The sequence below is a fragment of the Rhinatrema bivittatum genome, chromosome 4 (genome assembly GCF_901001135.1).
Source record: "Rhinatrema bivittatum chromosome 4, aRhiBiv1.1, whole genome shotgun sequence".
In the NCBI taxonomy this organism is placed as follows: Eukaryota; Metazoa; Chordata; class Amphibia; order Gymnophiona; family Rhinatrematidae; genus Rhinatrema; species Rhinatrema bivittatum.
Window position 1 is genome coordinate 236,248,951 of NC_042618.1, and position 27,549 is coordinate 236,276,499.

Consider the following 27,549-nt stretch of genomic DNA (forward strand, 5'->3'; position numbering starts at 1 on the left):
AGGGAAACTTTGATAAAATGAGAAAAATTGTTAGAAAAAAACTGAAAGGAGCAGCTACAAAAGTAAAAAATGTCCAAGAGGCGTGGTCATTGTTAAAAAATACCATTCTAGAAGCACAGTCCAGATGTATTCCACACATTAAGAAAGGTGGAAAGAAGGCAAAACAATTACCGGCATGGTTAAAAGGGGAGGTGAAAGAAGCTATTTTAGCCAAAAGATCTTCATTCAAAAATTGGAAGAAGGATCCAACAGAAGAAAATAGGATAAAGCATAAACATTGGCAAGTTAAATGTAAGACATTGATAAGACAGGCTAAGAGAGAATTTGAAAAGAAGTTGGCTGTAGAGGCAAAAACTCACAGTAAAAACTTTTTTTAAATATATCCGAAGCAGAAAGCCTGTGAGGGAGTCAGTTGGACCGTTAGATGATCGAGGGGTTAAAGGGGCACTTAGAGAAGATAAGGCCATCGCGGAAAGATTAAATGATTTCTTTGCTTCGGTGTTTACTGAAGAGGATGTTGGGGAGGTACCCTAATGGAGAAGGTTTTCATGGGTAATGATTCAGATGGACTGAATCAAATCACGGTGAACCTAGAAGATGTGGTAGGCCTGATTGACAAACTGAAGAGTAGTAAATCACCTGGACCGGATGGTATACACCCCAGAGTTCTGAAGGAACTAAAAAATGAAATTTCAGACCTATTAGTAAAAATTTGTAACTTATCATTAAAATCATCCATTGTACCTGAAGACTGGAGGATAGCAAATGTAACCCCAATATTTAAAAAGGGCTCCAGGGGCGATCCGGGAAACTACAGACCGGTTAGCCTGACTTCAGTGCCAGGAAAAATAGTGGAAAGTGTTCTAAACATCAAAATCACAGAACATATAGAAAGACATGGTTTAATGGAACAAAGTCAGCATGGCTTTACCCAGGGCAAGTCTTGCCTCACAAATCTGCTTCACTTTTTTGAAGGAGTTAATAAACATGTGGATAAAGGTGAACCGGTAGATATAGTATACTTGGATTTTCAGAAGGCGTTTGACAAAGTTCCTCATGAGAGGCTTCTAGGAAAAGTAAAAAGTCATGGGATAGGTGGCGATGTCCTTTCGTGGATTGCAAACTGGCTAAAAGACAGGAAACAGAGAGTAGGATTAAATGGGCAATTTTCTCAGTGGAAGGGAGTGGACAGTGGAGTGCCTCAGGGATCTGTATTGGGACCCTTACTGTTCAATATATTTATAAATGATCTGGAAAGAAATACGACGAGTGAGATAATCAAATTTGCAGATGACACAAAATTGTGCAGAGTAGTTAAATCACAAGCAGATTGTGATAAATTGCAGGAAGACCTTGTGAGACTGGAAAATTGGGCATCCAAATGGCAGATGAAATTTAATGTGGATAAGTGCAAGGTGATGCATATAGGGAAAAATAACCCATGCTATAATTACACGATGTTGGGTTCCATATTAGGTGCTACAACCCAAGAAAGAGATCTAGGTGTCATAGTGGATAACACATTGAAATCGTCGGTTCAGTGTGCTGCGGCAGTCAAAAAAGCAAACAGAATGTTGGGAATTATTAGAAAAGGAATGATGAATAAAACGGAAAATGTCATAATGCCTCTGTATCGCTCCATGGTGAGACCGCACCTTGAATACTGTGTACAATTCTGGTCGCCGCATCTCAAAAAAGATATAATTGCGATGGAGAAGGTACAGAGAAGGGCTACCAAAATGATAAGGGGAATGGAACAACTCCCCTATGAGGAAAGACTAAAGAGGTTAGGACTTTTCAGCTTGGAGAAGAGACGATTGAGGGGGGATATGATAGAGGTGTTTAAAATCATGAGAGGTCTAGAACGGGTAGATGTGAATCGGTTATTTACTCTTTCGGATAGTAGAAAGGCTAGGGGGCACTCCATGAAGTTAGCATGGGGCACATTTAAAACTAATCGGAGAAAGTTCTTTTTTACTCAACGCACAATTAAACTCTGGAATTTGTTGCCAGAGAATGTGGTTCGTGCAGTTAGTATAGCTGTGTTTAAAAAAGGATTGGATAAGTTCTTGGAGGAGAAGTCCATTACCTGCTATTAAGTTCACTTAGAGAATAGCCACTGCCATTAGCAATGGTTACATGGAATAGACTTAGTTTTTGGGTACTTGCCAGGTTCTTATGGCCTGGATTGGCCACTGTTGGAAACAGGATGCTGGGCTTGATGGACCCTTGGTCTGACCCAGTATGGCATTTTCTTATGTTCTTATGTTTCGCCAGCATGGCTTGTCAAAGCACATATTGTCAGCCCGAGGGGTGAAATTTACTGCCAAATACTAGCACTCGCTCTGTAACAAATTTGGTATGCTAGACTACACCACGGCTTATCACCCCCAAGGAAACTGACGAACTGAATGCACAAACCACACCCTCAAGACCTTCCTCCATGTAAAGGCCAACAAGCACCAGACAACTGGGCTACCCTCTTACCCTGGGCGGAGTTCTCTCACAATATCTATATTAATGCAGCCACTGGGTCCTCTCCGTTTCAACTGGTTTGCAGGAAACAGCCTCTGCTGCCACTCCATGTGATAGCTCCCTCACCAGCGGTCCAACTGTCTGCCCAGGAACTGCAAGAACTAAGGGCACGAACCAACATCTGCATTCAGAAGGCCGCTGACAGGGCCAAGAGAACTACAGATACCCACAGAAGACCAGCTCCTTGGTTTAAGATGGGTGAAAAGGTATGGCTGAGCACATGGTACCTTTGCTTGAGAGTTTCTTCCATGCTTCTAGCTCCCCACTACATGGGCTTTTTTCAGTACTCCGGTAAGTGGGACCCATTACATATCAATTGAGATTATCACTCACATCAAGGATACAGAATGTTTTTCATGTATTGTTACTTAAGCTGGTAATACTCTCATGGCACTCCAGGGTATCCCTGGAACCACAGAAGGTGATCAGCAATGGTGTCACAGTTTATGAAGTCGAAGAAGTCTTGGACTGACACTGCAGGGGCAAAAGGATCAAATATTTCCTATCTTGGTAGGGATACGGCTGGAGGAGAACTCGTGGAAGCCAGCCTCCAACATCCTGGATCGTAACCTACTATCTATGCTACCCCAAGAAACCTCGAGCCTCAGGAAGGGGGCTTAAGAGGCGGGTACTGTTGAGTTTGGCAGTCCACAGGTCTCTCCCGTGAACCGCTGCACTTACCTCCAGGCCCAAGCCACCATCATTGGCCCCCAACACCACCAAGGATCCTCTGTGCAGCAGGCTGCCATGTTCTGACAGGCCAAATGCTCCCAATGTGGCAAGTGGCAGGATGCAGACACTCTTCCAGGCCTTGCCTGACATCACCATATTTAAAGGGCTTGTGGTGCCTACAGATGTCCTCACAAACTCTGCCCTATAAAAGGCCCTCGCTTCCCTACAATCCTTGCCTCAGCAACAGGTCTTCCTCTGTTTCTGTAGTGGGAGTTGCCCCAGCATTCCTTGTCTTCATTTTCCAGTTCCTGCCTTCTGAGTCTTTGGATCCAGTGGCTGTGGCCCTTCTTCAGTTCTTTGGTTCCTCTCTGACCTATTCTGCTCCTTGCCTTGCTGCCCTGCCTATCCATCCCTCCTTCCCCATGCACAGATACCCAGTATTGAACTCAGCCTGACTTCCTGGACACTTGCCTTTCTTCCAATACCATATTTTTTCTTTTTTCATGGTACATTCATTTGTAATCCTCATTCCTGCCAAGTACAGTTTACTTATGTATGTATGGTTTATACATAAATAAAGAGTTAAAAAATACATTTTGCAGCACAGTACTATATCCAGGTACTGTATTTATTTCAATGTTATTGATAGATGGTATTTTATGCAGGTTATGGCATTGTTCATCTGAGTTATCATGCTTTTTACTTTGGGTTTCAGGTTTATCTTAGGTAGTCTCTCTCTCTCCTGAACCCATCTCTATGTAAGCCAGGAGCTCAATTGCCAACTCCTCAATTGCCTGGTCTCTTTCCTGTCTTTCCTTTTCACTTTGTTTCCTGGCCCATCTTACACTGCTCTTGTTCTCCTGTGTTGCACCATTATCTTTCACTGTAACCCACCCACTATTCTCTTCCAATTGCTCTGGCTATTCCAGCACCTCTCTTCTGGTACTTCTCTCCAGATCTCCTTTTTCACTTGTTATTTCTCTTTTTGCATGATCTATCAGCTGTTATAAGATGTCGTCACTTAGGTACTTCTATTTTATAATTTGTCCAATTAAAGATCCGTTGCCTTTTGCAGTTTCGCATTTGATATTATTGCTTTTTTTCCATTTTTTGGTAGGCTCTCTTTGCATGCCCTACAGTTTTTTTTTTTTTTTTTTTTCGATTTAAAATTTTTATTAGAAACATCATGAACAGAAATACATGACAAAATATGCAGCAAACGTGAAATGCCGAAATGCAATAAACTTCAAAACACAAAAATGAGTTTCTATGTAATTATTGTGTTATTGTGTTATTCCCCCCCCTCCCCCCCCCCATCTTGCAGAAACCATCATATCATCACATCCAATCTCAATAGCCTGAATACATAGCATAACAAAAAGCCCAAGATCAACCCCGTACCCTGGACAGAATAATAAAGAGGCAACCACTAGTGCGCAATCTTTAAACTGTGACACTCACTGAGCGAGAAGCTCCGCTCGCCAGCGCTGATATGGCTGCCAAACCTTCTGAAAAGAGGGCAAACTGTGTTGTTTATGAGCTGTTATCTTACACATATGATAAACCTTATCCACTCTCGCCTTAATAGCCGCCAATGTGGGGAATACTGTGCCCTTCCAATGGTGTGCAATTACACACCTGGTAGCCGATACAACAAACTTGACAAACCTTGAAAGATACATATCCCCGGACCCCAGGTCCCCATTGAGAAAGGCCTGCATTGGTGTAAGTAGCACAGACTCCCCCAATACTGTTGAAAGCCAGGCAGAGACGTCCTCCCATAACCGGGATATCATGGGACATTCCCACCATAAATGAAAAAAGGTACCCGTCGCCCCACAACCCTTCCAGCATTTGTCCGACACCTGAGGGGTAATACGGTGAAGACGTTCAGGGGTGTAGTACCATCTGTAGAGTATTTTAAAATCATTTTCAATGAGAGTGGCGGATATGATTCCCTTCCCCATCTTTGAATAAATATCAACCCAGTCGTCAGTCGCCAGGGTCACCCCCAAATCAGTTTCCCACGCAGCAACATACGCCGGGGGGGAATGCAAATCCCGATTGAGCAATTTATATATTTTGGATAATAAACTGGGGATTTTCTCTACTGCCCTGCAATACGATTCGAATAGAGATACCGGAGACTGAAGGTCGCTCCTCAATCCGGAATGCGCACTGTAGTTTTGTAGCTGACTATAACGATAGCGATCCCAAGGATCTAGGCCAAATTTAGTCTGGATAGTCTCAAAGGGCAACCATCTCCCATTATCCCATAACTGGCCACAATTAGTGATACCCCTATCGAGCCAGCCTTTAAAAACCTTATGCGCTTTCCCGTTTAGGAAATCCGCATGATAGAAGGGGGAGGAGTTAATAGACCCAATCCGCTTACCTAGGAAAACTCGCCTCCACGCGTACCACATTTGAACTGTATGCTGCATAGGCAGGGATATCTCCCGCATATTAGGCCAATCCGAGCGAGGCCGCCACACCAGAGAGGATAACGGACGGATCCCCACAATTGCTTGCTCTAGAGCTATCCAAGGCTTCCCCCTCTCCGACCTGTGCCACTCCGCGACTATACGTAGATGCGCTGCCGCATGGTACCACACCAAATTGGGAACAGCCAGCCCCCCATGTATTTTGGGGCGATAAAGTACCTTACGTGCCACCCTGGGACATTTGCCCTGCCAAATATACTTCATAAAACGTCTTTGCCATTTCACCAACAGCACCTCCGGCACCCTGACAGGTAAAGTTTGGAATAGGTAACATAATCTTGGCAAGATATTCATTTTAAAGGCTGCTATACGCCCTAGCCAAGAAATGTGGTATCTGCTCCACTCTTCCAGTTCTTTGTATATTTTGGCCAGCAAAGGGGGGTAATTAAGAGTAAAAGCATCTCCCTTATTTCCAATATACACCCCCAAATACTTCAGTTTATCCTTAGCCCACCGAAAGGGGAAAGCTGCCTTAAGTTCAGACACCTGTGAACCCGAAAGGGAAATATTGAGGATCTCAGTTTTATCCCAATTTATGGAATATCCGGAGACCTTACTAAAGGCTTTTATGAGGTCCACGACCACTGGGAGTGAGCGCAGAGGGTGCGTGAGTGTTAAAATCACATCGTCCGCAAACATTGCCAATTTGGACGAAAAGGTCCCCACCTCAATGCCAGTGATGGTCGTATTCTCCCGAATCTTCTGAGCTAGGGGTTCAATAAAGATGGCAAATAAAAGAGGGGACAGCGGACACCCCTGCCGAGTACCCCGCTCCACAGAAAAGTAGGTAGAGTACCCGCCATTTACTTTTATGCATGCCTTGGGCTCCTCATACAATCTTTGTATCCATTGGGTGAAAAAGGGGCCAAAACCCATAGCGGCTAAAGTCCGAAAAAGAAAGGGCCAATGGACCAGATCGAAAGCTTTTTCCGCGTCCATGGCCATTAACAAAAAGGGAAGCTTGTTATGCTGAGCCCACCATAAGGAATCCATGACTTTCCGAACATTGTCGGAGGCCATACGCCCCGGGATAAAACCCGCTTGATCAGGATGTATCAGCTGCGCTATATAATGATTAAGCCGGTTGGCCAATATTTTAGCCAGTAACTTAAGGTCTATATTCAACAAAGATATAGGCCGGTAGGAGCCACACTGAGTGGCATCTCGGCCCGGCTTTGCCAATATGGTGATCCCGGCTACGTTGGAATTAGCGGCTAAATGACCCTCTCCTCGCAGGGCATTAAACATCCGTGCCAGGGGACCGGAAAGCTCAGCCGAGAAACATTGATAAAACCGAGCTGTATAGCCATCTAAACCAGGAGCTTTGTTCACCTTCAGCTGCTTAATGGTGAGGGAGACCTCCAAAGGAGTAATAACAGCATCCAAAGCCGCGCTTTGGTCGGCCACTAAACGGGGCAAGGAAATATCCCGCAAAAAGGCCTCTATGTCCTCCCCTACAATATGAGGATTCCGTTGGTATAGAGTGGCATAGAATCTAAGAAAGCGAGAACGTATATCCTCGTTGGACGTAAGGGGGGTACCCTGTTCATCTTTAATTTTAGTAATAAGGTTCTGCATGCGCTTCACCTTTAATTTATTGGCCAAGAGCTTACCAGCCTTGTTACCCCCCTCAAAATACGCTTGCTCCACCCGCTCCAAAGCAAGCGCTATCTGAGCAGCATCCAAGGCTGCCACTTGTGAGCGACAGCAGTCAATCCGCTCCTTCACGGACTCCATGGGCTGTAATTTATGCCGTTGCTCCAAAGCCACTAAGTTACGCATAAGGGCCACTCGTTCTTGTGTCTCAGTCTTCCTAACAAATGAGGCACGTGCGATAAGCTCTCCCCTCACTACCGCCTTCAAACAGTCCCATATAGTGATAGGAGAAATATCCGGGGTCTCATTAAGATGTAAGTACTCTTGGATACGTCTCTTACATTGTGACACAAACACTTTATCCTCCAGAAGGCCATCATTCATCTTCCAAAACCTCTGACCCTTATCATATAGAGGAAACATTAGATCCACCCACTGAGGTGCGTGGTCGGACCACGTAATGGCATCTACTGCGGGTCTGACCACCCTGTGGAGAAAACCCCTATCCACAAAAATATAATCAATTCTCGTATAGAGATTATGGGGGTGGGAGTAAAATGTATATTCCCTTTGCTGGGGGTGAAAAAATCGCCATACATCCTCCAACATAAAATGGTGAAGGAAAGTTATAAGGCTACGCCTATCCTTCTTAGGGATAGATCCCCGTCCCGCCGAAGAATCTAGCTTAGGGTTAAGCAAAATGTTACAATCCCCCACCATTAAAAGATGGCCCTCTAGATGGTTCTGTACAGTCCCAAGTAACTTAGTAAAAAAAACTGCTTGACCCGTGTTAGGAGCATACACGTTAACCAACGTGTATTTTTCCCCCGCCACCAAGATATTAAGCAAGAGGAATCGCCCCTCAGGATCAGCAACACATTTGAGTAGTTCAAAAGCAAAGTCTTTCTGGAACATAATTCCCACCCCTGCATAGCGAGAAGACTTGGAGCTCGCCGCCCAGAACTGATGAGGGTAGTACGGAGAACGCATCAGGTGTTCATGCCGTCGCTTAAGATGAGTTTCTTGCACCATGGCCACGGCCACCTGCCCCCTCTGTAAGTCTTTAAACAAAAGTTTACGCTTACGTGGAGAGTTTAATCCCTTCACATTCAGAGAAAATAGCCGAAACTTCGTCATGGCAGGATATGATAAGAAAGACACTGGCTACACAGCCCAACCGGGGATAGGTGCAGAATCCAGGGCCTCATAAGAGGAACCAGGCCCGCCAGAGAGATTGGATACCAGAAAGCGTAACCCACAAAGGCCTGCAAGATTAGAAAACCCCATTCCCCCCCCCCTCCTCCCCCACTCGACCGCAGTCGATGGGCACACAGCCCAACGATTAGAGGCATGGCACAGCAGAACTCCCGCTGCCCCGTCCGGTGGGAATCATCAAAGAAAAATAAACAGCTTTCAACAACGCAGCCATCCAGGTTGCAGTGAACAGGAACTGAAGAAACTTCTGAATCCGCCGATCCCTTCAAGTAGTATCAGCTGTCGGCTGTATTGGATCCGGCGTTGGAGTACGGCGCAATCTTTTTCCACCCTTTCCCGTCCTCTGCCATCGCGGTTCCTCCCTCTGTTGGTTCGCGGGGGATGGCGGAGAAGGGAAATCCGGAACACTGAGCCCCGCTTCCTTCAGACAGCCAGCCGCTTCCCGGAGAGACTGGGCTTTATAGGTCCGACCTTGACAGGCAAAGCTGATCCCAAAAGGAAACAGCCAGCGGTACCGGAGGTTCTCTTTCACCAATATCTCTGTGACAGGTCGCAATTCAGCGCGCCGTTTTAGCGTAATAGGGGAAAGGTCCGCAAAGAGCTGAACCTCATGGCCATCCAGCATAATGGGCCCCTGTTTTCTTGCCGCCAGCAGCACCCTTTCTTTCACAGCATATTCATGGAAGCAGACAATAATGTCCTTCACTCTGTTAGCAAGCCGAGGTCCCAGGGCCCGATGAGCCCTCTCAATTTTCACTGTATGATGTATAATTGACCCATCGCCTCCCGAAGATTCCTGCTTTTGCAGAATAGTAATGCAAAGTTTGGAGATAACCTGGACGCAGTCAGCGTATTCTGGAGTGTCCGGAATGCCGCGGAATCGCAAATTCATCCTGCGGCTCCTATTTTCCAAGTCCTCCACTTTCAGGGCAAGTTGCTGGAGTTCCTGGGAGGTATTTTTATTGTCAGCAGCTAGGGTTTTCACTGCTTCTGCCTGGGCTTCAGTGAGAGTCTCATACTCAAAAATCCTCCGGCCCATATCACTGACCTCTTCCCGGAGCTCTCCCACCACCTCCCGAATTTCTTTCTTAAACGCCTGCAAGTCGTGTCTCAACTCTCGGAACCACATTTTAAACTCACCCCGATTAGGGATGTCCGAGTCGGCCGCTGCGTGCCGATCTTCCTCCCCCTCAGAAAGCTCCGGGGCAGTCGCGGCCGCCATCTTGGATTTTTCGGCCCGATTTTCACGATCCACTTTTTGATAGGAGAATTTGTGGAAATCAATATCTTTTTTGCGGCACGACATGGGCTGAGTGCTGCCTTGAATTTCGCCGGGTTTTTCGCAAAAAATGAGCCCTGGATGGCCGCAGATTAGGGCGATTCCCACCGGTTCAGTCGGGAGCCGTGGGTTAAGCTACCACTCGCTCCGCTGACGTCATCAGCCTCCAGCGCATGCCCTACAGATTTAAATGCAGAGTTGTTGACATAAAAATAGCAGTACATTATGTCCATTTGATCTTCGGAGGTCCACCTAACTGGAGTTAGTCCTCCTAATTTTTTTCATTAGCTTCTGTAGTCTGTCTTATTTGTGCTGATGCAGGTACGAATCACAGTATGTGATTGTGAAGGGGTATACAAGAAAAAACCCGTAACACCTTAAAAGACCGGCTTCAGAAATCTGGTCCGGTCCTTCTTAAGCCCTGTAGTAGGAGGGATTCCTGGGCCGTGGGCAGTTTCCAAGAGAGAGAAGGAACATAGGGAAGACCCAGATTGTGAAGTTGTAAACACCAATGGGGTTTTCTTTTGTTTAAGACTGCAAAGGTAAGCATAGCTATTTTCTGTTATTAATGAAAGTTTATTAAAGACAATCCAGAATCTAGCCTAGGTCTAGTCTCTGGCCACAATACCACAGTGATATTGAAGGTAGTGTTTCCATATTAAAATCTGAGATAATTCCTATGACTTGAATGTCTCTCTATGTGGGTGTAAATACTCTCCAGGTCCAGGGAACATAGTTTATCTCCTTTTTCTAGAAACGGAAAACCATTTTGAACTTTTCCTTCAACAGGTACTAGGTCTACATAGGAAGGAGTCCTCTTGCCTTTTTAAGGGTCAGGAAATACTTGTACTAAAAACCTGCCTTCTTTTCCAAAGTGGAATGAGCTCAACTGCTCTGACCACTAAGGGGGAGACTTCCTTAAATGGTTCCTGATGCTAAGAGGTGCACCAAGATGAAGTCTGCATCCATTTTGTATTACACCGAGGACCTAGCTGTCTGAAGTTATACTGGGCCAATGGTTTACCTAAAACCTCAGCCTTCATCTCACAGGAGATTTCCCTGGGAAAGATACTGAAATATTGGATATGTTTTCCTGGATTCAGTCAAAACCCCATCCCAAGCTTTGACTGGCAATCTGTCTGTGGCTTTGAGGCACCCTGCTCTCCAAGATGAGATTGAGGGAGACAAGGGGGCAGCTTCTTGAGGAGAAAAGTGCTTCCTCGTTGCTTGAATACCTCCTAGATGTGAAGGGCAGGTCAGAAGTGGCTGCAGAAAATATGAAGCTTAGCACAGTGATTTATTTGATCCACCACTTTCTTGACTTTAAAGAGATTTTCTCTCTTGCAGAGTATATCCACAAACGTATCCTGAACATCTGACTTGAGGTCTGAAGACTACAATCTTGAGCGTCTTTGGGTACAAATACTAATGGCAGAAGCTCTTGGTGCCATTTTGAAAACATCATAGATCTGACAGTGTTTTCCACTCTCTACTCATATCCACCAGTGATTCTTCGTCATCACATTTGTTCTAAGGAAGAAACTCTGACAAGCATTTCAACTTCTGCAGGGTGTCATGCATATATAGGCCACTTAAGAGTTGGTGAGATTCTATGCGAGGGAGTATAGCATTTTGATAAACCTTTCTCCCAATAAGTTCAGAAGTACGATGATCTCTTCTTGGAACAAGAAGTGCGACTCTCTGAACTTCTGGCCTTGAGAGAGAATTTACTACTGACTGATGTGGCAGCTATTTCTCAAATCTGGGAGCCCTCTGACATGATACATAGCAACCACCTTCTTGACGACAAGTGGTTTGGCGGGGGGGGGGGGGGGGGTGTCTCCCACATTTTTATCTGCACCTTTCTGAGGACGTTATGCATGGGCATTGCCATGACATTCTTGGATAGGAGTTGCTGAACTGGAGAATGTCCAATAAATTTGGGCGCAGTTTCCTTCTTCAATGTAAATGGAATAGTCTATGCTATCTAAAATGAGACCTGTTGACTTCTCATAACGGGACTAATTCTCAGATTCATATTCATACTCCCAGGGGTGCACAGTCTCTGAATCAATACCATATACTGTGGAGCTGTCAGAGTCTGCACCCAGCTAGCAGCTAAGGCCTTGGTGAGGATTCTCCTTGACTGCTGGGGGTCTGATTCTGATGTTAAACAATGCCTTGGTGAAGCTTCCTCCCTGGTGTACTGAAAATGGACACCAATACAGTTGGTACCAATGCCCCTTTTATTAATACCATCAAGTATTGCTAGAGTTTTCAGGATATCATGTCCTTGGAAACTGCCAGAGTTTCCAGAATAAAGAGCTCTTGGAGACTGATTCAATCCCCAAGAATACCTCAAGGGTGAGTGGTTCTCTTTGTTGGTTGTTTAAGAGGATGTATTGAACTGCCATTATCTCCCTGCTCTTGGCACCATACATTAATAGGGATGGATGCTGATGCTTATTTATTTATTTAAAAGAATTCTTACCTGCCTTTCCAAGGTTCAGGGTGGAGTACAATAAAAACATCCATAACAGGTCAAAAAACATGGCAGCAACAAATACAAGTAATCAAATAGAAAACTGCTGTAAGCATTAAGCAGATCAGTTATTGGAATTATAAACCATTTAGAAAAGATAAGTCTAATGCTTTCCTGAAGAATTTAGTATCTGAAATGGATTGTATCTCTCTTGGGAGAGAATTCCAAAATGTGGAAACAGCCATCGAGAAGGAACAATCCCTGGTCTTATCGTCTGCTTCTTGGCTTTTGCCTAATACCGATGAAGCTAAACCCTTTGCTTTCATCAGGTAGAAGGAACTAGAGAATGCTCTGTTCCCTTTTTCTTTACTGTTGTTCAATTCTGCGAGGAGGATCAATGTTTTTCAATGCCAATGCACCACCAGAGCCCAAGGTCCAGGGACCTTGAAGATTGATGCTGCCAATGCCAATAAATCTGGATTGAAAAGCCTGTCCATGTGCTCTTAACAGTTACAAAGACCTCTAGGAGACAGCTTCTGATGGACATTACAACTAGGGATATCATGTCTAACAGACACAGCACACACATCATGAAGGTCAATTATGGACATTATGTGGCTGCACGAGCTGCATTTCCTTGAAGCAGCTTGCCGCCTTCTGCTAAAATGGATGAAAAATTGCAGCAAAATCAAATAACTCAATTAAAAAAAGGCTGTCTGATGCAGCTCTTTGCACCTGCAGCTACAAAAAAAGAAAGCAAAGTTTAAAAGTTGCCAAGAAACTTACCTCAGGCAATCTAAAGGGAGAGGGAATCCCAAAGTGAAGGAAGCACACAGTAAAAAAAGGTTACTTACAAACAGGTCTGAGAAACCAGCACAAAAGAATTTCCTACTGTTGGCACTTTGGATAAAATAGACTGAGGGCACCCAAGCAAACATCATGATCTGAGACAACCCTCCAAGCTCAGTAAAACAGCTTAGAAAACTCTAGTAGCTTGTCAGTCATTTCTCTGGCTCAGGCTCCTCAGATGGCATCCCCCATCTGTGACTGATTACCCTATTTATCCTCATAGAAATTGTGATTTACCCATTTACACTGCCTGTCTGAAAATTACCCTCCCCAATGCAGCTAACAAAATGCATATCGCTTCACAATATCTGTACTATTAGCTACACAGTCATCAATCACGTCATATAAAACTGGAATTTCTTTTGGTCTCTTATTGTTTTGTGGCTATATAATACTGGTTAGAAATCCATGCTGAGAAAGACAAAGTAAATCTTCTTTGGAGACTGACCCCTTCACATGTCTATTTTTGTCAGAGGTGTTCAGCTAGACAGTATGGAGTTGTCACTTTTCACCCATGCCTTTAGCAGGAGTGCCATCATCTTCCCTACAAGCAGCATTCCTGCCTGACAAGACAGACATAATACCAGTCTGATTTATTTTGTTCTTTTTTACCTTAAAGATTTCTCTTCCAACATCACCTTCCTCACGCATACGAGCCAGCTCATCCTCAAGGGTGACACACTGCTCCCGGTACATATCTGCTAGTCGATTTGCTTGTGTCAGTTGATTCTCTAACAACTGAAGCCAAATAGAATGAACAAATATTAAACAGGAAAGTATTACATGTGACAAGTTTTAGTGTGAAAATGGTACTGAGATAGAAAGAAAACTTTCACATTCAACCCTGTAAGCTACTGTCAAAGTGTGGTAGCTATAATGACAAAAGCAAGTTTGCTTACCATAAACAATATTTTCCATAGATAACAGGATGAATTAGCCATGCTTCATGGATGACGTCATTGAGTGGCACTAGGCAGAGCTGTCTCATAAGAACATGCCATACTGGGTTAGATCAAGGGTCTATCAAGCCCAGCATCCTGTTTCCAACAGAGGCCAATCCAGGCCATAAGAACCTGGCAAGTACCCAAAAACTAAGTCTAGTCCATGTTACTGTTGCTAATAATAGCAGTGAATATTCTCTAAGTAAACTTAATTAATAGCAGGTAATGGACTTCTCCAAGAACTTATCCAATCCTTTTTTAAACACAGTAACACTAACTGCACTAACCACATCCTCTGGCAACAAATTGCAGAGTTTAATTGTGCGTTGAGTGAAAAAGAACTTTCTCCAATTAGTTTTAAATGTGCCACATGCTAACTTCAAGAAGTGCCCCCTAGTCTTTTTATTATCAGAAAGAGTAAATAACGAATTCACATTTACCCGTTCTAGACCTCTCATGATTTTAAACACCTCTATCATATCCCCCCTCAGCCGTCTCTTCTCCAAGCTGAAAAGTCCTAACCTCTTTAGTCTTTCCTCTACTGGCATGTGCGGCGGTTCCCATGTAAACCATAATTCCAGAAAGCTCTTCAGTTTTTATTCAAAGCAAAAGAAAAAAAAATCCAGATGTGTAAAGAAAGCTGTCCAGGGAGGAGGGCAGGAATGCATGGCTAATTCATCCTGCTATCTATGGAAAACACCATTTATAGTAAGCAAACTTGCTTTTTTCTGTTGCTAAACAGGTTGAATTAGCCATGCTTTATGGGGAGTCCCAAGCTGAGGGTTGTTAAAGAAAAACAAACTCCAAGTCATTTTAGAAGCCTAGTGTTTCTTTCCTTTATTTTATTTTTTTTACAACCTAGACTCCTCTGTGAACTGCATTTATCTAGATGAAAGTTGGTTCAGTATTGCTTTTCCCAATAAGCCATCCTTGGCTGTCATTTTATCTAGGCAGTAATGGGAAGTGAAGGTGTGCACAAAAGACCAGGTAGCTGCCTTACAGATTTCTTCTATTGGTATATTGTGCAAGTGCGCTAATGAAGCTGCTGAGGCCTGTACCTCGTGAGTTTGTACAGGATATTGTAATGGAATAGACCAGGACTTGTAACAATACTGTCTGCATGAGGTTATCCAATTAGAAAGATTTTGTTTTGCAACTAGAGTTCCCAACCTATTGGGATCGTGTGACACAAATAGTTGAGATGACCGTCTATGACTTTGTGATCTCTGCTTCTAATAGGCCAATGCCCGGTTGCAGTCTAAGATATGAAGCTGGCGGTCCCAGTCTTGTGTGTGAGGTTTTGGAAAGAAAGTGGGAAGCGTAAGATTGGTTCAAGTGAAATGCTGATTCTACCTTTGGTAAGAATTTGGGATGGGTCTGTAGGCCTACTTTGTCATGGAAGAATTGTAGATATGGAAGGTAGTGTACAAACGCTTGCAACTCGTTCACTCTTCTGGCTTATGTAATTGCCACTAGAAAGACTATCTTCCAAGTTAGATATTTTAATATGGCCGATTCTAGAGGTTTGAAGGGTGGATTCATCAATGCGGTGAGAACTATGCTTAAGTCCAAGGTAGTGGGGGGTTTTGTACTGTAGGATGAATTTGAATCAGGCCCTTCATGAACCTAGAGATAAGGGAGTATATCGATATTGGGCTTCCCTCTTATGATCATAAGCAGCTATTGCACTTAGATGCACCCGGAATTGATGAAGTAGCCAGACCTCCTTTGGAAAGTAGACAGAGTAATCCAATAACTGTTGAGGTTGACAGAATAGTCTTTACACCAGGTGGAATAACAAATCCACTTAGAAGCATAGTTAAGGTGTCTGGAAGGCTTCCTAGCAGATAGTAAAAGTTTTCAATGTCAGTAACTAAATGTAAATGCGCTATCATCGAGCATTCAAAATCCATGCTGTTAGGCTGAGTAAAGATTTAAGGGGATGAAGGAGCGACCCCCCTCCTCCTGAGTCAGTAACAATGGTCTGCTTTCCAATCTTTGAGGGGGGAGTTCTGACAGTTGTATGAGATATGCATACCACTGTTGTCTCGGCCACGCTGGAACTATTAATATTAGTCTGGCCCGATTTTGCATGCATTTCTGTATTGTTTTGGCTATGAATGGAATCGGAGGGAATGCATAAAAAAGCACCCAAGCCAAGAGACTGAAAGGCATCCAGGGCTTTCCTATATAAGATGGGACAAATGGAGCAAAAATGTTCACTTTTTTGTTCTCCTCTGTTGTGAAAAGGTCTATCCAAGGTCATCCCCATTTTTTAAAAAGGATGTTTGCTACAGTCTGTGACAGGGACCACTCGTGTGGTTGGAATATTCTGCTGAGTCTGTCTGCTTCTATATTTGCGATCCCTGGAAGGTAAACTGACTGGAGAGTCACTCAATTCAACTTGGCCCAATTCCAGATCTTTAAAGCTTCCTGGCAGAGGGCCCAAGAACTTGTTCCTCCTTGCTTATGTAAAACATTGCTAGTTGGTTGTCTGTGTGAATCATATTTTTGTCTTGAAGTGCTGGAAGACTTGAAGGGCAAGTTGAACTGCTCTGAGCTCTAGCAGATTTATTTGGTACCTGGGGGGACCAGAGTCCTTGTGATTTTAAGTGAATGAGGTGGGCTCCCCAGCCCCAAGTGGAGGCATCCATGGTGAGTATGATCTGATGAGTTGTGGCTGGAACAGGGCTCCAACTTCCAGTACTCCACCATTTGACATACATTTTCATGAAACTGGTAATTTCTATTTTGAATGACAGAGATTGTAGCAACTGATTCCAGTGTGTTTGTAGGTCCCACTGGAGAAGTCTCATGTGTAGTCTGGTTAAAAGAACCATATGGGAAAATTAATGGAGACTCTGCTGAAGGAAAGGATAGTGAACTATCTACAGTCCGATTGCTGGACCCAAGGCAGCATGGACTCACCAGGGGAAGGTCCTGTCAGATAAATCTGATTGATTTTTTTGATTGGGTGTCTAAAGAATTGGATCGAGGAAGAGCACTCAATGTGATCTACTTGGATTTCAGCAAAGCTTTTGATACGGTCCAGCATAGGCAGCTTGTGGCCTGTATTACAAACTGGTTGATGAATAGAAGTCAGCGCGTAATGGTAAATGGAACCTACTCTGAAGAGAAAGCAGTGTTAAGCAGAGTGCCACAAGAATCAGTGTTGGGACTGGTTCTGTTCAATATCTTTGTGAGCAACACTGCAGAAGGGATAGAAGGTAAAGTTTGTCTATTTGCAGATGATACTAAGATCTGCAACAGGGTGGACACACTGGAAGGAGCAGAGAGAATGAGACGTGATTTAAGGAAGCTTGAACAGTGGTCAAAGATATGGCAGCTAGAATTCATTGCCAAGATGTGCAGAGTCATGCATAGGGGTCCCATAATGAAACTCGAGGGAGGACGACTCAGAACCAACATCTGGAAATATTTCTTCATGGAGAGGGTGGTGGATGCCTGGAATGCCCTTCCGGAGGAGGTGATGAAGAGAAAAACAGTGAAAGATTTCAAAGGGGCATGGGATAAAAACAGTGCATCCCTAAAGGCTAGAGGAAATGAAGAAAAGAATACATGGGGATAACTTGCTGGTGTGGCTGTTACTACCCTTAACCAATAAGCCTTCATACTATTGATGCAATTCAATTATTGATCTCTGCTTCAACAGCAGGGGGAAAAGGGGAATTAGATTCAGACAGCAACCAACAAGGACATTGAATTTTATGGTCTGGGAAAACAAATTAGCATAGGGGTAACTTGCTGATTACTACCCTTAACCAATAAGTTTGATATTTTTGATGCAACTCCAACATTGCCCTCTGCTTCAACAGCAAGAGGTAACAGGGAATTGGACTCACACAGCAACCAACAAGGGCCCTGATGGTCTGGGAAATTAAGTATGGGGGTGGGCAGACTGGATGGATCATTTGGTCCTTTTTCTGCCATAATTTCTACGTGTCTTTGTCCGACATATAAGAGTGCTGCAGGATGTTGTTTGCCAGAAGTTGAAGCTTGATTGCTCTGTCCTCTAGAAGGAAAGCTCTGGATTGTAGGAAGTCTATTCATGCTCCTATGAACTGGAATGACTGGGTTGGAAGCAAATTTGACTTTTCGTAATTTATAACAAAGCCTAGAATGTCTAGGTAATGTATGATGGATTCTGTATGAAACCGTAGAATGTTTTTTTGGGGGGGCCATTATTAGCCAGTTGGACAGATAAGGAAAAATTCTTATCCCTGAACGGCATAAATGGGCTACCATCACAGCTAGGCATTTCGCGAAGACTCTCATTACTGATAACAGTCCAAAAGGGAGTACCTTGTACTGGTAGTGCTCGTCTCCCACTGTGAAACAGAGGTAACACCAAGAACATGGGTGGATAGGGAAACATGCATATGCATCCTTGAGGTCCAGGAAACATATCCAGTTGTGTGGTTTGATAAAAGGCAAGATGCTTCCCAGAGATGTCATTTTGAATTTCTATCAGTGCAGGTATTTGTCGAGAGAGCTGCGATCCAAAACGGGACGTAAACCACTCGACCTTTTCGCAATGAGGAAGTATTTTGAGTAATAGTCCTGACTGTATTCTGAGTGGGCTAATTCCCTGATGGCGTTCTGCTGTAGAAGTGATTGAACTATCTGCAACAATGGGATCTGAGAATAGTTTGGCGGAAGCGATGCCAGTAGAGGTGCTGTGGCTGGCTGTCGAAATTCAGATAATATCAGTTTTGTACTATGGCTAGAACCCATTTGTCTGTCATTATTTTGAATTAGTAGTCTTTGAAGTGATGAATTCTTCTCCTGACTGGCGTGCATTGCTGTGGTGGTAATGGTTCTAAAAACCCTGTTGCGATTTTGAAATTGACTATGACAACTCTTTTTGCTGGGATCTATCCCTCTGCCTTCCATCGGGTTGAGCAGTTGATTGTTTAGAGTGTGGAGGATGGCACAGGGTTTGACGGTAACCTTGGTTTAGACTGTATAACCTCTTGGGGAAGAAGGGTCTCTTGCAAGTAAAAGCACCGAGCCCCGGTCAAGTAATCACTGCTTGAGGAGAGGGTTTGCACAGCAACGTTCTGTTCTTTCAGTTGCGTTACCTTTTCTTTTAGCTTCTCTCCAAAGAGATTGTCTCCTAGACAGGAATGATCAGACAACTCGTATGTCATGCAGCAATGGATGATTCTGAGATTCTAGCTGCTGAGTCAAAGCCCTCATATACCGCTCTTAGAAGATGTCTGAAACCTTCATCCATGTCATGTAGTGGTTGTGGTGAGGAAGGTTGGCCATCCTCTGATATATACAGTTTCAGGGTTTGCAATGTTTCTTAAAAAATACCAAACAATGTAAAACTGGTGTTGTATGCACATGCTAAGCATGGAGCTTTGGAATACCTCCTTGCGAAGTCATCCAACAGTTTGTGGTCCATCCCCGGGGGTAAGTTTGAGTGAAGATGTGATTTTTTTTGCCTTCTTCATGGCAGATTCTACAAATACTGAGTTATGGGGTAGCTGTACAATTCGGTAGCGTGGTGTTTTTTGTAACCTGAATTTAAGATTTAGTTTACGGGCAACGATGACTCTGAAGGAGGGAGATGCCCACACTTTCATTAGAGCTTTTTGAAGTACTAGGTGGGATTGGAGAACAGCGGGCTCTGATGGAAGCTCTAGAATTTTAAGGATCCCCATAACCTCTGAACGAGAGTCTGGTTCCTTCTTTACATCTAGCTTCAAGGTGGTGCCTACTTTTTTTTGACAAACTGCAAGTAGGTCAGAGCCTCTATAGTTGAGGAGTGTTCTGAGAGTTCCTCTTGAGGGTCTGAAGGAAGGCCCAAAGAGTTTGCTGGAGACTCCTCTGTTCCAATGGGCTTTCTCATCTCAGAGAACTTGGCAGAGAAGGTACCTTTGAAGGTGTGAGAGGAAGAGGGGGTCCTTCCTCATTACTCTCTGACTCTGATGCTGTCAGCAGAGTTGCCCCCCCCCAATATAACCAGTATTTTTTCTTTAGGCATTTTTGTTGCCTGAGTGGTAGGTAGCAATAACTCTGGCGCTGAATGGGTTTTAGAAGCTGGTGTTGATTTTAAGGATTGAGACTCTGCATTGGGGAACTCATGTGCCATTTTTGACTGCTGGTGCACTGTTATAGATACATCATCTTTGCCACTTTTTGCACCGTCTTTGATGCTCTGTGCACCACCTTTGTCGCTTCATGCACTGTACTTGGCGTTCCATGCACCATGCTTGACTCCTCGCTTGTTGTCTTTGATACTTCATGTGCTGCCTCCGATGCTGCGTCATGAGTTGTATGGCGCATTCTCAATGAACTCTGCATTGTTTACGATGGAAGAAGCACTATACTGGAAACTATGCGAGCTGTTGACTCTTTAAGAGCCCCTGACTGTCTCGACTTCATTCTGACCTCTCCCACAGAGGCTGGCCTGCACTGCTCAATGTGAGAGTGCCTTAACTGATCTGGGGGAGATTTTGTAGATCTACATTGGTCTTCCTAGCCAGCTGAAGAGGATGTGGAGGCCGACGAATGCTCAGATGATGGGGCGTTGTTTGCTTTCAATCTCACTATTTTTTCCCTCTCTCTGCCGTTGAGCTCTTGGGGACATCTGTCCACAGTCTACTCCTGGGGGAATTCTGCGCACAAAAACTGAAAATTCTGCAAACTTTATATTGGTCAAAATAACACAATTTACATGACAGTCTTTAAGTAATTACATTTTAAATTATGACAGAAAAAAGTTATTACTTAAAGTTGCAGAATTTCCCTAGAAATTCACTGTAAGAGTATCCCTTCCACATACACACACCTTCATACAGGCTCCCTCACTCTCTGGAACACACACACATCCCCACATACAGGGCCCTCTCTCTTGCAAACACACCCACACAAGCTCCCTTTCTCTTTCACACATACATCCTCACACAGGCTACCTATGTCTCTCTCACGCAGCCCTGTACACAGGCTCTGTTTCACACATACACAATCCCTTCACACAGGCTAGTACCCTCACATACACACAATCCCTTTTTCATACACAGAGCTCTCAATCTCTCACACACATACACACTCCTTCACAATCTCCTCATATAGGCTCCCTCTCTCTGAAACCCACATTCATGCATCCCCCAACCCCTCTCTCTTACCTCCATTGCTCTCACACCCTCCTGCTCTCTGTCACCCTTCCCCACATTCCTCCCCTCATATAGGCTCCCTCTCTGAAACCCACACTCAAGCATCCCCCCCACTCCCCTCTCTTACCAACCAAGCTGTCTCTCACCCTCCCCCACACCCCCTTCTCCTCTCACACACACACATTCTCTCTCACTGGCATCCCCCTCCCTTCATATAGGCTCCCTTTTTCTGAAACTTACACTCAAGCATTCCCCCCCCCACCCTCTCTTACCTCCCATGCTCTCTCTCACACCCTCTTGCTCTCTCACCCTTCTCACCCCCCCTTACCAACTATGCTCTCTGTCACCCTCCCCTCTCTCACACACACATTCTCTCTCTCCGGCATCCCCCCCCCCCCATGCTCTCTCTCACCCTCCCCTCCCTGACACACATTCTCTCTCACCGGCATGCCACGGGACATGCTCCGTTTGCGGCGAAGATGAAGGCCCGGTGTGCCGTTCGCAGCAAAAAAGGAAGGCCCCCGTGTGCTGCGGGACACGCACCGTTCGCGGCGAAGATGAAGGCCTGGCGCGCCGTTCATGGCACGTGGGGGCCTTCCATTTTCACCTTGAGCGGAGTACAGTCCGTTCATGGCACACAGGGGTCTTCCCTTTTCGCCGTGAAAAGGGAAGACCTTTTCTGCACAGAAAATGGCAATTCTGCGCAGGGGGGGAATTCTGTGCAAATTCTGCGCTCTGTAGTAGCGCAGAATTTCCCCAGGAGTAACAGTCGCAGCAGTTTGCCTGATCGTGGTCAGCCCCAGGCAGAGGTAAAGCAGAGTTGCTTACCTGTAACAGGTGTTCTCCCAGGACAGCAGGATGTTAGTCCTCACATGTGGGTGACATCATCAGATGGAGCCCTGTCACGGAATACTTTTGTCAAAGTTTTTAGAACTTTGACTGGCACACTGAGCATGCCCAGCATGCCACTAACCCTGTGGCCACACGGGGTCCCTCTTCAGTCTCGTTTGTAGCAAAAAGTACGAGCGAAAAATAAAATAAGAAAATGTTATCGAACCCAACTCTGCAGGGTGGCGGGCGGGTTTTGTGAGGACTAACACCCTGCTGCCCGGGGGGAACAACTGATACAGGTAAGCAACTCTGCTTTCTCCCTGGACAAGCAAGATGGAGGTCCTCACATGTGGGTGAATAGCAAGCTCTAGGCTGACTCATAATGAAGCAGGCCATCCAGCACCGAACATGTGCAACAGGCACAACAACTGGGGTGCTGTTAGCAATGATAAGGCAGTCTGAAATTCACAGCAGGTCGAGGTAGGAAGAGATGGGTTTTTACACTGGGAATAAGTTCCTTAGGACAGATTGGCCAAAGACTGAGTCTTGTCACCCAGCCTTGTCAAGACAGTAGTGGGCTGCGAAGGTGTGGAGAGAGCTCCATGTCACAGCCCTGCAGACGTTGGCAATCGGTACTGAACGGTAGTGTGCTACTGACGTTGCCATGGCCCTGAGTGCGCCTTCACTCGTCCCTGAAGTGGAAGGCCTGCTTGTTGGTAGTAGAATTTAATGCAGTCTGCCAACCAGTTGGAGAGAGTTTGCTTGCCCACCACAACTCCAAGCTTGTTTTTGTCAAAAGAAACAGAGTTGTGTGGACTTCCTGTGGGCCGTAGTGCGGTCTAAATAAAATGCCAGCGCACGCTTACAGTCCAAGGTGTGCAGAGCTTGCTCACCTGGATGAGCGTGAGGCCTTGGGAAGAAAGTGGGCAAGACTATGGACTGATTTAAGTGGAAATCTGTTACCTTAGGAAGGAATTTAGGGTGAGTTCGGAGAAGCACCCGGTCATGGAGGAATCTTGTGTAAGGTGAGTAGGTCACAAGGGCCTGTAACTCACTTACCCTGCGAGCAGATGTGATTGCTACTAGGAAAATTACTTTCCATGTAAGATATCGGAGTTCGCAGGAGTGCAGTGGCTCAAAAGGAGGACGCATGAGCCGTGCAAGTACCACATTGAGGTCTTATGCCACAACTGGCGGACGTAGAGGCGGCTTAAGCTGTATTAAGCCTCTCATGAATCGACTCACCGGGGATTGAGCAGTTATCGTGGCAACCCCTACTCCTAGATAGGAAGCAGAGATGGCACTGAGGTGTACCCGTATGGAAGAAGTCTGTAGGCCAGATTCTGAGAGATGCCAGAGATAATCCAAGAGTGCTGGTGTGGAGCAAGAAAAGGGGTTTAGGGCCTTCTGTGTGCACCACACAGTAAACCTCTTCCACTTAGAGAGGTAAGACTTCCGCGTGGAAGGCTTTCGTGAAGCCACAAGGACTTGAGAGATGCTATTAGAAAGGTTGAGAGGCTGTAGTATCAACCTTTCAACATCCAGGCCATCAGGTAGAGTCTGGGGTTCGGGTGGCGTAACTTACCGTAATTCTGTGTTATGAGGTTGGGCGCTGTGCCCAGGCGAACGGGTTCCTGGACAGAGAGGTCAAGAAGTATGGGAAACCAGACTTGTCGAGGCCAATACAGGGCTATGAGTATCATTAAGCCTCGGTCCTGTTGTAGCTTCACAAGAGTCTTGCTGATTAGCGGAATTGGAGGTTACACATATAGCAGAACTGCGTTCCAGAGGCGAGCGAAGGCATTCATGGTTGGTGCTCTTCGGTCCCTGTGTAGGAAGCAGAAGCGTTCCACTTTGCGGTTCTGATAGGATGCAAAGAGGTTGATGTTTGGCTGACCCCACCGGTGGAAGATTCTGTTCGCAACATAGGGATCCAGAGACCACGCGTGGGGCTGGAAACTTTGGCTGAGGCCGTCCGCCACTGCATTCTGTGTGCCTGCCAGATAAGTGGCTCGCAGTAGTATTGAGTGCGACAGGGCCCAGGCCCAGATCTGTGCCGCCTCTTGGCAGAGCAGGTAAGAGCCTGTGCCCCTCTGTTTGTTCAGGTACCACACTGCAACTTGGTTTTCTGTTTGAATCAAGACTACTTTGTTCAAGAGGCAGTCCATGAATGCATGATGTGCGTACCACATCGCTTGAAGCTCTAGGAAGTTGATCTGATAGGTCACTTCGGCTTTTGTCCAAGTCCCTTGGGTTTGAAAGCCTTCGATATGGGCCCCCCAACCTAGGTTGGAGGCGTCTGTGGTTAAGGTCACCTGAGGAGCTGGTTACAGGAAAGGAAGACCTGGTTGTAAGTTGTCCTTGTGAGTCCACCAGGCAAGAGACAGTCGAAGCTGGGTCATTATGTGGACAAGGGACAAATACGGTTGAGTGGCTTGATGCCACTGAGATTTTAGAGTCCATTGGGGTGACATGGACTGTTGACGCCATGTGGCCGAGTAATGTGAGCAACTGGCGAGCCAAGCCTTTTCGTTGACTGCGGATAAAGCTGCAAGGCTGGACAGCGTAGTTGCGCGGTTGTTGGGTAAGAACCCTTTTGTCAGTTTGGTGTCTAGATCTGCTCCTATAAAGGAGATATGGTGAGACTGTGTGTAGTGGGATTTTGAGTAGTTGATCAGAAATCCAAATGATCGTAGAAGGTTCGTGGTAAGGGCAAGGGAGTCTAGGACTCCTTGCCTGAACTGGCTTTTTATGAGTCAGTTGTCGAGATATGGAAAGACGTGAACGTCCTTGCTGTGCAGCTGTGCCAAGACTGCTAGGCACTTTGTGAATACTCGTGGAGCTGAAGCCAGGCCAAATGGCAGTGCCTTGTATTGATAGTGTCCGTGACCTACTATAAATCGCAGGTATTTGCGATGAGGAGGGAAGATGGCAATATGGGCATAAGCGTCCTGAAGGTCCAGAGAGCAGAGCCAATCCCCTTGCTGTAGGAGGGGGAGCATGGTACCGAGGGATACCATTCTGAACCGTTCCTTGTGAAGAAATATGTTCAGGGCACGGAGATCTAGAATAGGCCGGAGGCCGCCGGTCTTTTTTGGGATTAGAAAATAGCAGGAGTAGAACCCTTTCTCTTGTTGAGTCGAGGGAACCTGTTCCACAGCCCTGGCTGAGAGAAGGGTCGAGAGCTCTGACTCGAGAAGCCCTGTGTGATCATCCCAGCTCCAGGCTGGAATGGGCGGGGAATTCGGGGGTATAGCTGATAAATTTAGACTGTAACCATGGGTTATTATGGAGAGTACCCATTGGTCCATTGTGATTTGGTACCAATTGGTTATGAAGTGGCATAAGCGGCCTCCCACTGGTAAGTTGGGTCGAGGGATTAGGGTGCGGTGGCTGCTGCTCTCTGGAAAGAAGTCAAAACCCAGCCGCAGCACCAGCCTGTGGGGCTGGATGCGCCCTAGGAGTTCGTGTTTGACGTGCTTGTCCTCTCTGAGGGGCCTGAGCTGGATGAGCACAAGACGCAGGAGGATAGTACCTGCGTGGTCTATAAAATTGCTTTCTGCGGGCTATAGAGGGTGCTTCTGAGGTGACAGTTGAAAGCTGACGCAGGGTCTCATGTTGGTCTTTCAACTGGGCCACTGCGTCTTGAATCTTGTCCCCGAACAGGTTTTCACCTGTACATGGGAGATCAGCTAGTTTATCCTGCACTTCGGGACGTAGGTCTGAGGTATGAGCCAGACCCAACACCTAACACTGATGCCTGCTGCTGAGACTATAGATGCTGTTTCAAAAGAATTATAAGCAGCTCTTACCTCATGCTTATCAGCCTCTAATCCCTTCTGAAGGATGTAGGTTAAGGTCTCTTGATATTGTTGAGATAGGGTGTCTGTGACTTGAGATAGGGTGTCTGTGACTTGAGATAGGGTGTCTGTGACTTGAGATAGGTGACTTGTTTCCTTAGATTTCTCTTATATTGAGTCATGTATAGTTGATATGCAGCTATGTGTGCGAGTAACATGGACCCTTGAAAGACTCTCCACCCCAGTGCGTCCAAAGCCTATTGTTCCTTACCAGGAGGAGCAGAGGAGTGTGGACAGGACCTTTTAGTCTTCTTTTGGGCTGATTCCACTACCACAGAACGGTGGGGTAGTTGGCTTTTTTGAAATCCTGGGGCCTGCTGAACCAGGTACGTAGCATCAGTTTTTCTATTTACTGGTGGAACAGTACCCGGATGATCCCATAGGCTGTGCAAAAGGTCCAGTAGAACCTCATGGATTGGTATTGCCATTATCTCCTTTGGAGCATCTATGAATTGTAAGATCTTCAACATTTTGTGACGAGAATCCTCATCTGTTACTAATGGAAATGGGATGGTTTCAGACATTTCTTTGACAAAGCTGGCAAAGGAGAGGTCTTCTGGAGGAGAGTGATGTCTTTCCTCCAGGGGAGAAAGCTCTGAAAGTAGGTCCTCGGAAACTTGAGAGGAATGGTCCGAGGATGCATCCCTCCCATGGATTATAGGGAGGTTCTCCTTCTCCCGGTGGACTTCCTAAGGGAGGAAGTGTACCAAAGCCGAGAGGCCGAGAAAGCATCGATGGATGACCAGGTGGCATCGATGGAAGTTGACCCGGCATCGATAGTACCGAGGCAGATGAGGTGCGGTTAGGCAACGATAGCCCCGGAATGGGTTCCGGCATCGGGTGGGGAATCGCCTTGTGGTCCTCCGAGGAATCCGGAAGGGGGATCGATACCGGCGGAGGCTTTGATGTTCGACTCTGTGCCAGCGTTTCCGATGGCGCAGGTTGAGTCGGCAGGGCACCAATGAGCCTATCTAGGCGCTCGAGGAGTGGTGCGAACATCGATGGCACAGGTGCCGACTGGAAACCCCAAAAGGCATTCAGCACTGCCTGTTGGACTAGTTTGTCCAATTCCTCCCTAAAGGCTGGTGTGGATAACACTGCACCAGGGGTAGGAGGCAGGCTAGGCGTTACTGCAGCTTCCACAGGGGTCTGTGGAGGCTCAGTACCCGGCACCAATGTTGGTGGGGAACACCTTAGGGTCCCGAGGAGGATGGGGGCTCCTCTCCCCGGGCCCTCTTCGCAGGCGGCTCAATGGAAGTCTATGCAGCTGCGGTATAGGCGATGATGTTTCCCCTCAGTGCTCGGTCCGGTAATTTTCTGGCACCGAGGATGATGACGCCGATGCCTTAGATGGGGGTCGGTGACAGACGGCCACCCACTTCCCCACTGTTCCTGGCGCGGTGTCTCAGATGTCGATGGATGTGCTCCGGCTGGTGTAACTTGAACTGGAGTCAATGGAGCAGAACGTTTTGAGCCAAACGGGTGCTCCATCTTGTCCAGTCGAGCGCGGCGGCCTTTGGGAGTCATTTGTGCACAACTAGGGCATCAATGGACGTCATGCGACAGGCCTAAGCACAAAACACATACATTGTGTGGGTCCGTTATGGACATGGTCCTCTGACACTTGGGGCACTTTCGAA

At 46.0% G+C, this 27,549-nt stretch overlaps 1 protein-coding gene across 4 annotated transcripts in view; it reads right to left on the minus strand.

Moving 5' to 3' along the window:
- CCDC77 (coiled-coil domain containing 77) overlaps positions 1-27,549 on the minus strand; it is a 305,397-nt gene that overhangs the window by 65,068 nt on the left and 212,780 nt on the right. For all 4 annotated transcript variants that reach the window (XM_029599936.1, XM_029599938.1, XM_029599937.1 and 1 more), the window contains exon 10: positions 13,745-13,870. In XM_029599936.1, the coding sequence (XP_029455796.1) occupies positions 13,745-13,870 (126 nt within the window). The remainder of the gene's footprint in view (positions 1-13,744; positions 13,871-27,549) is intronic.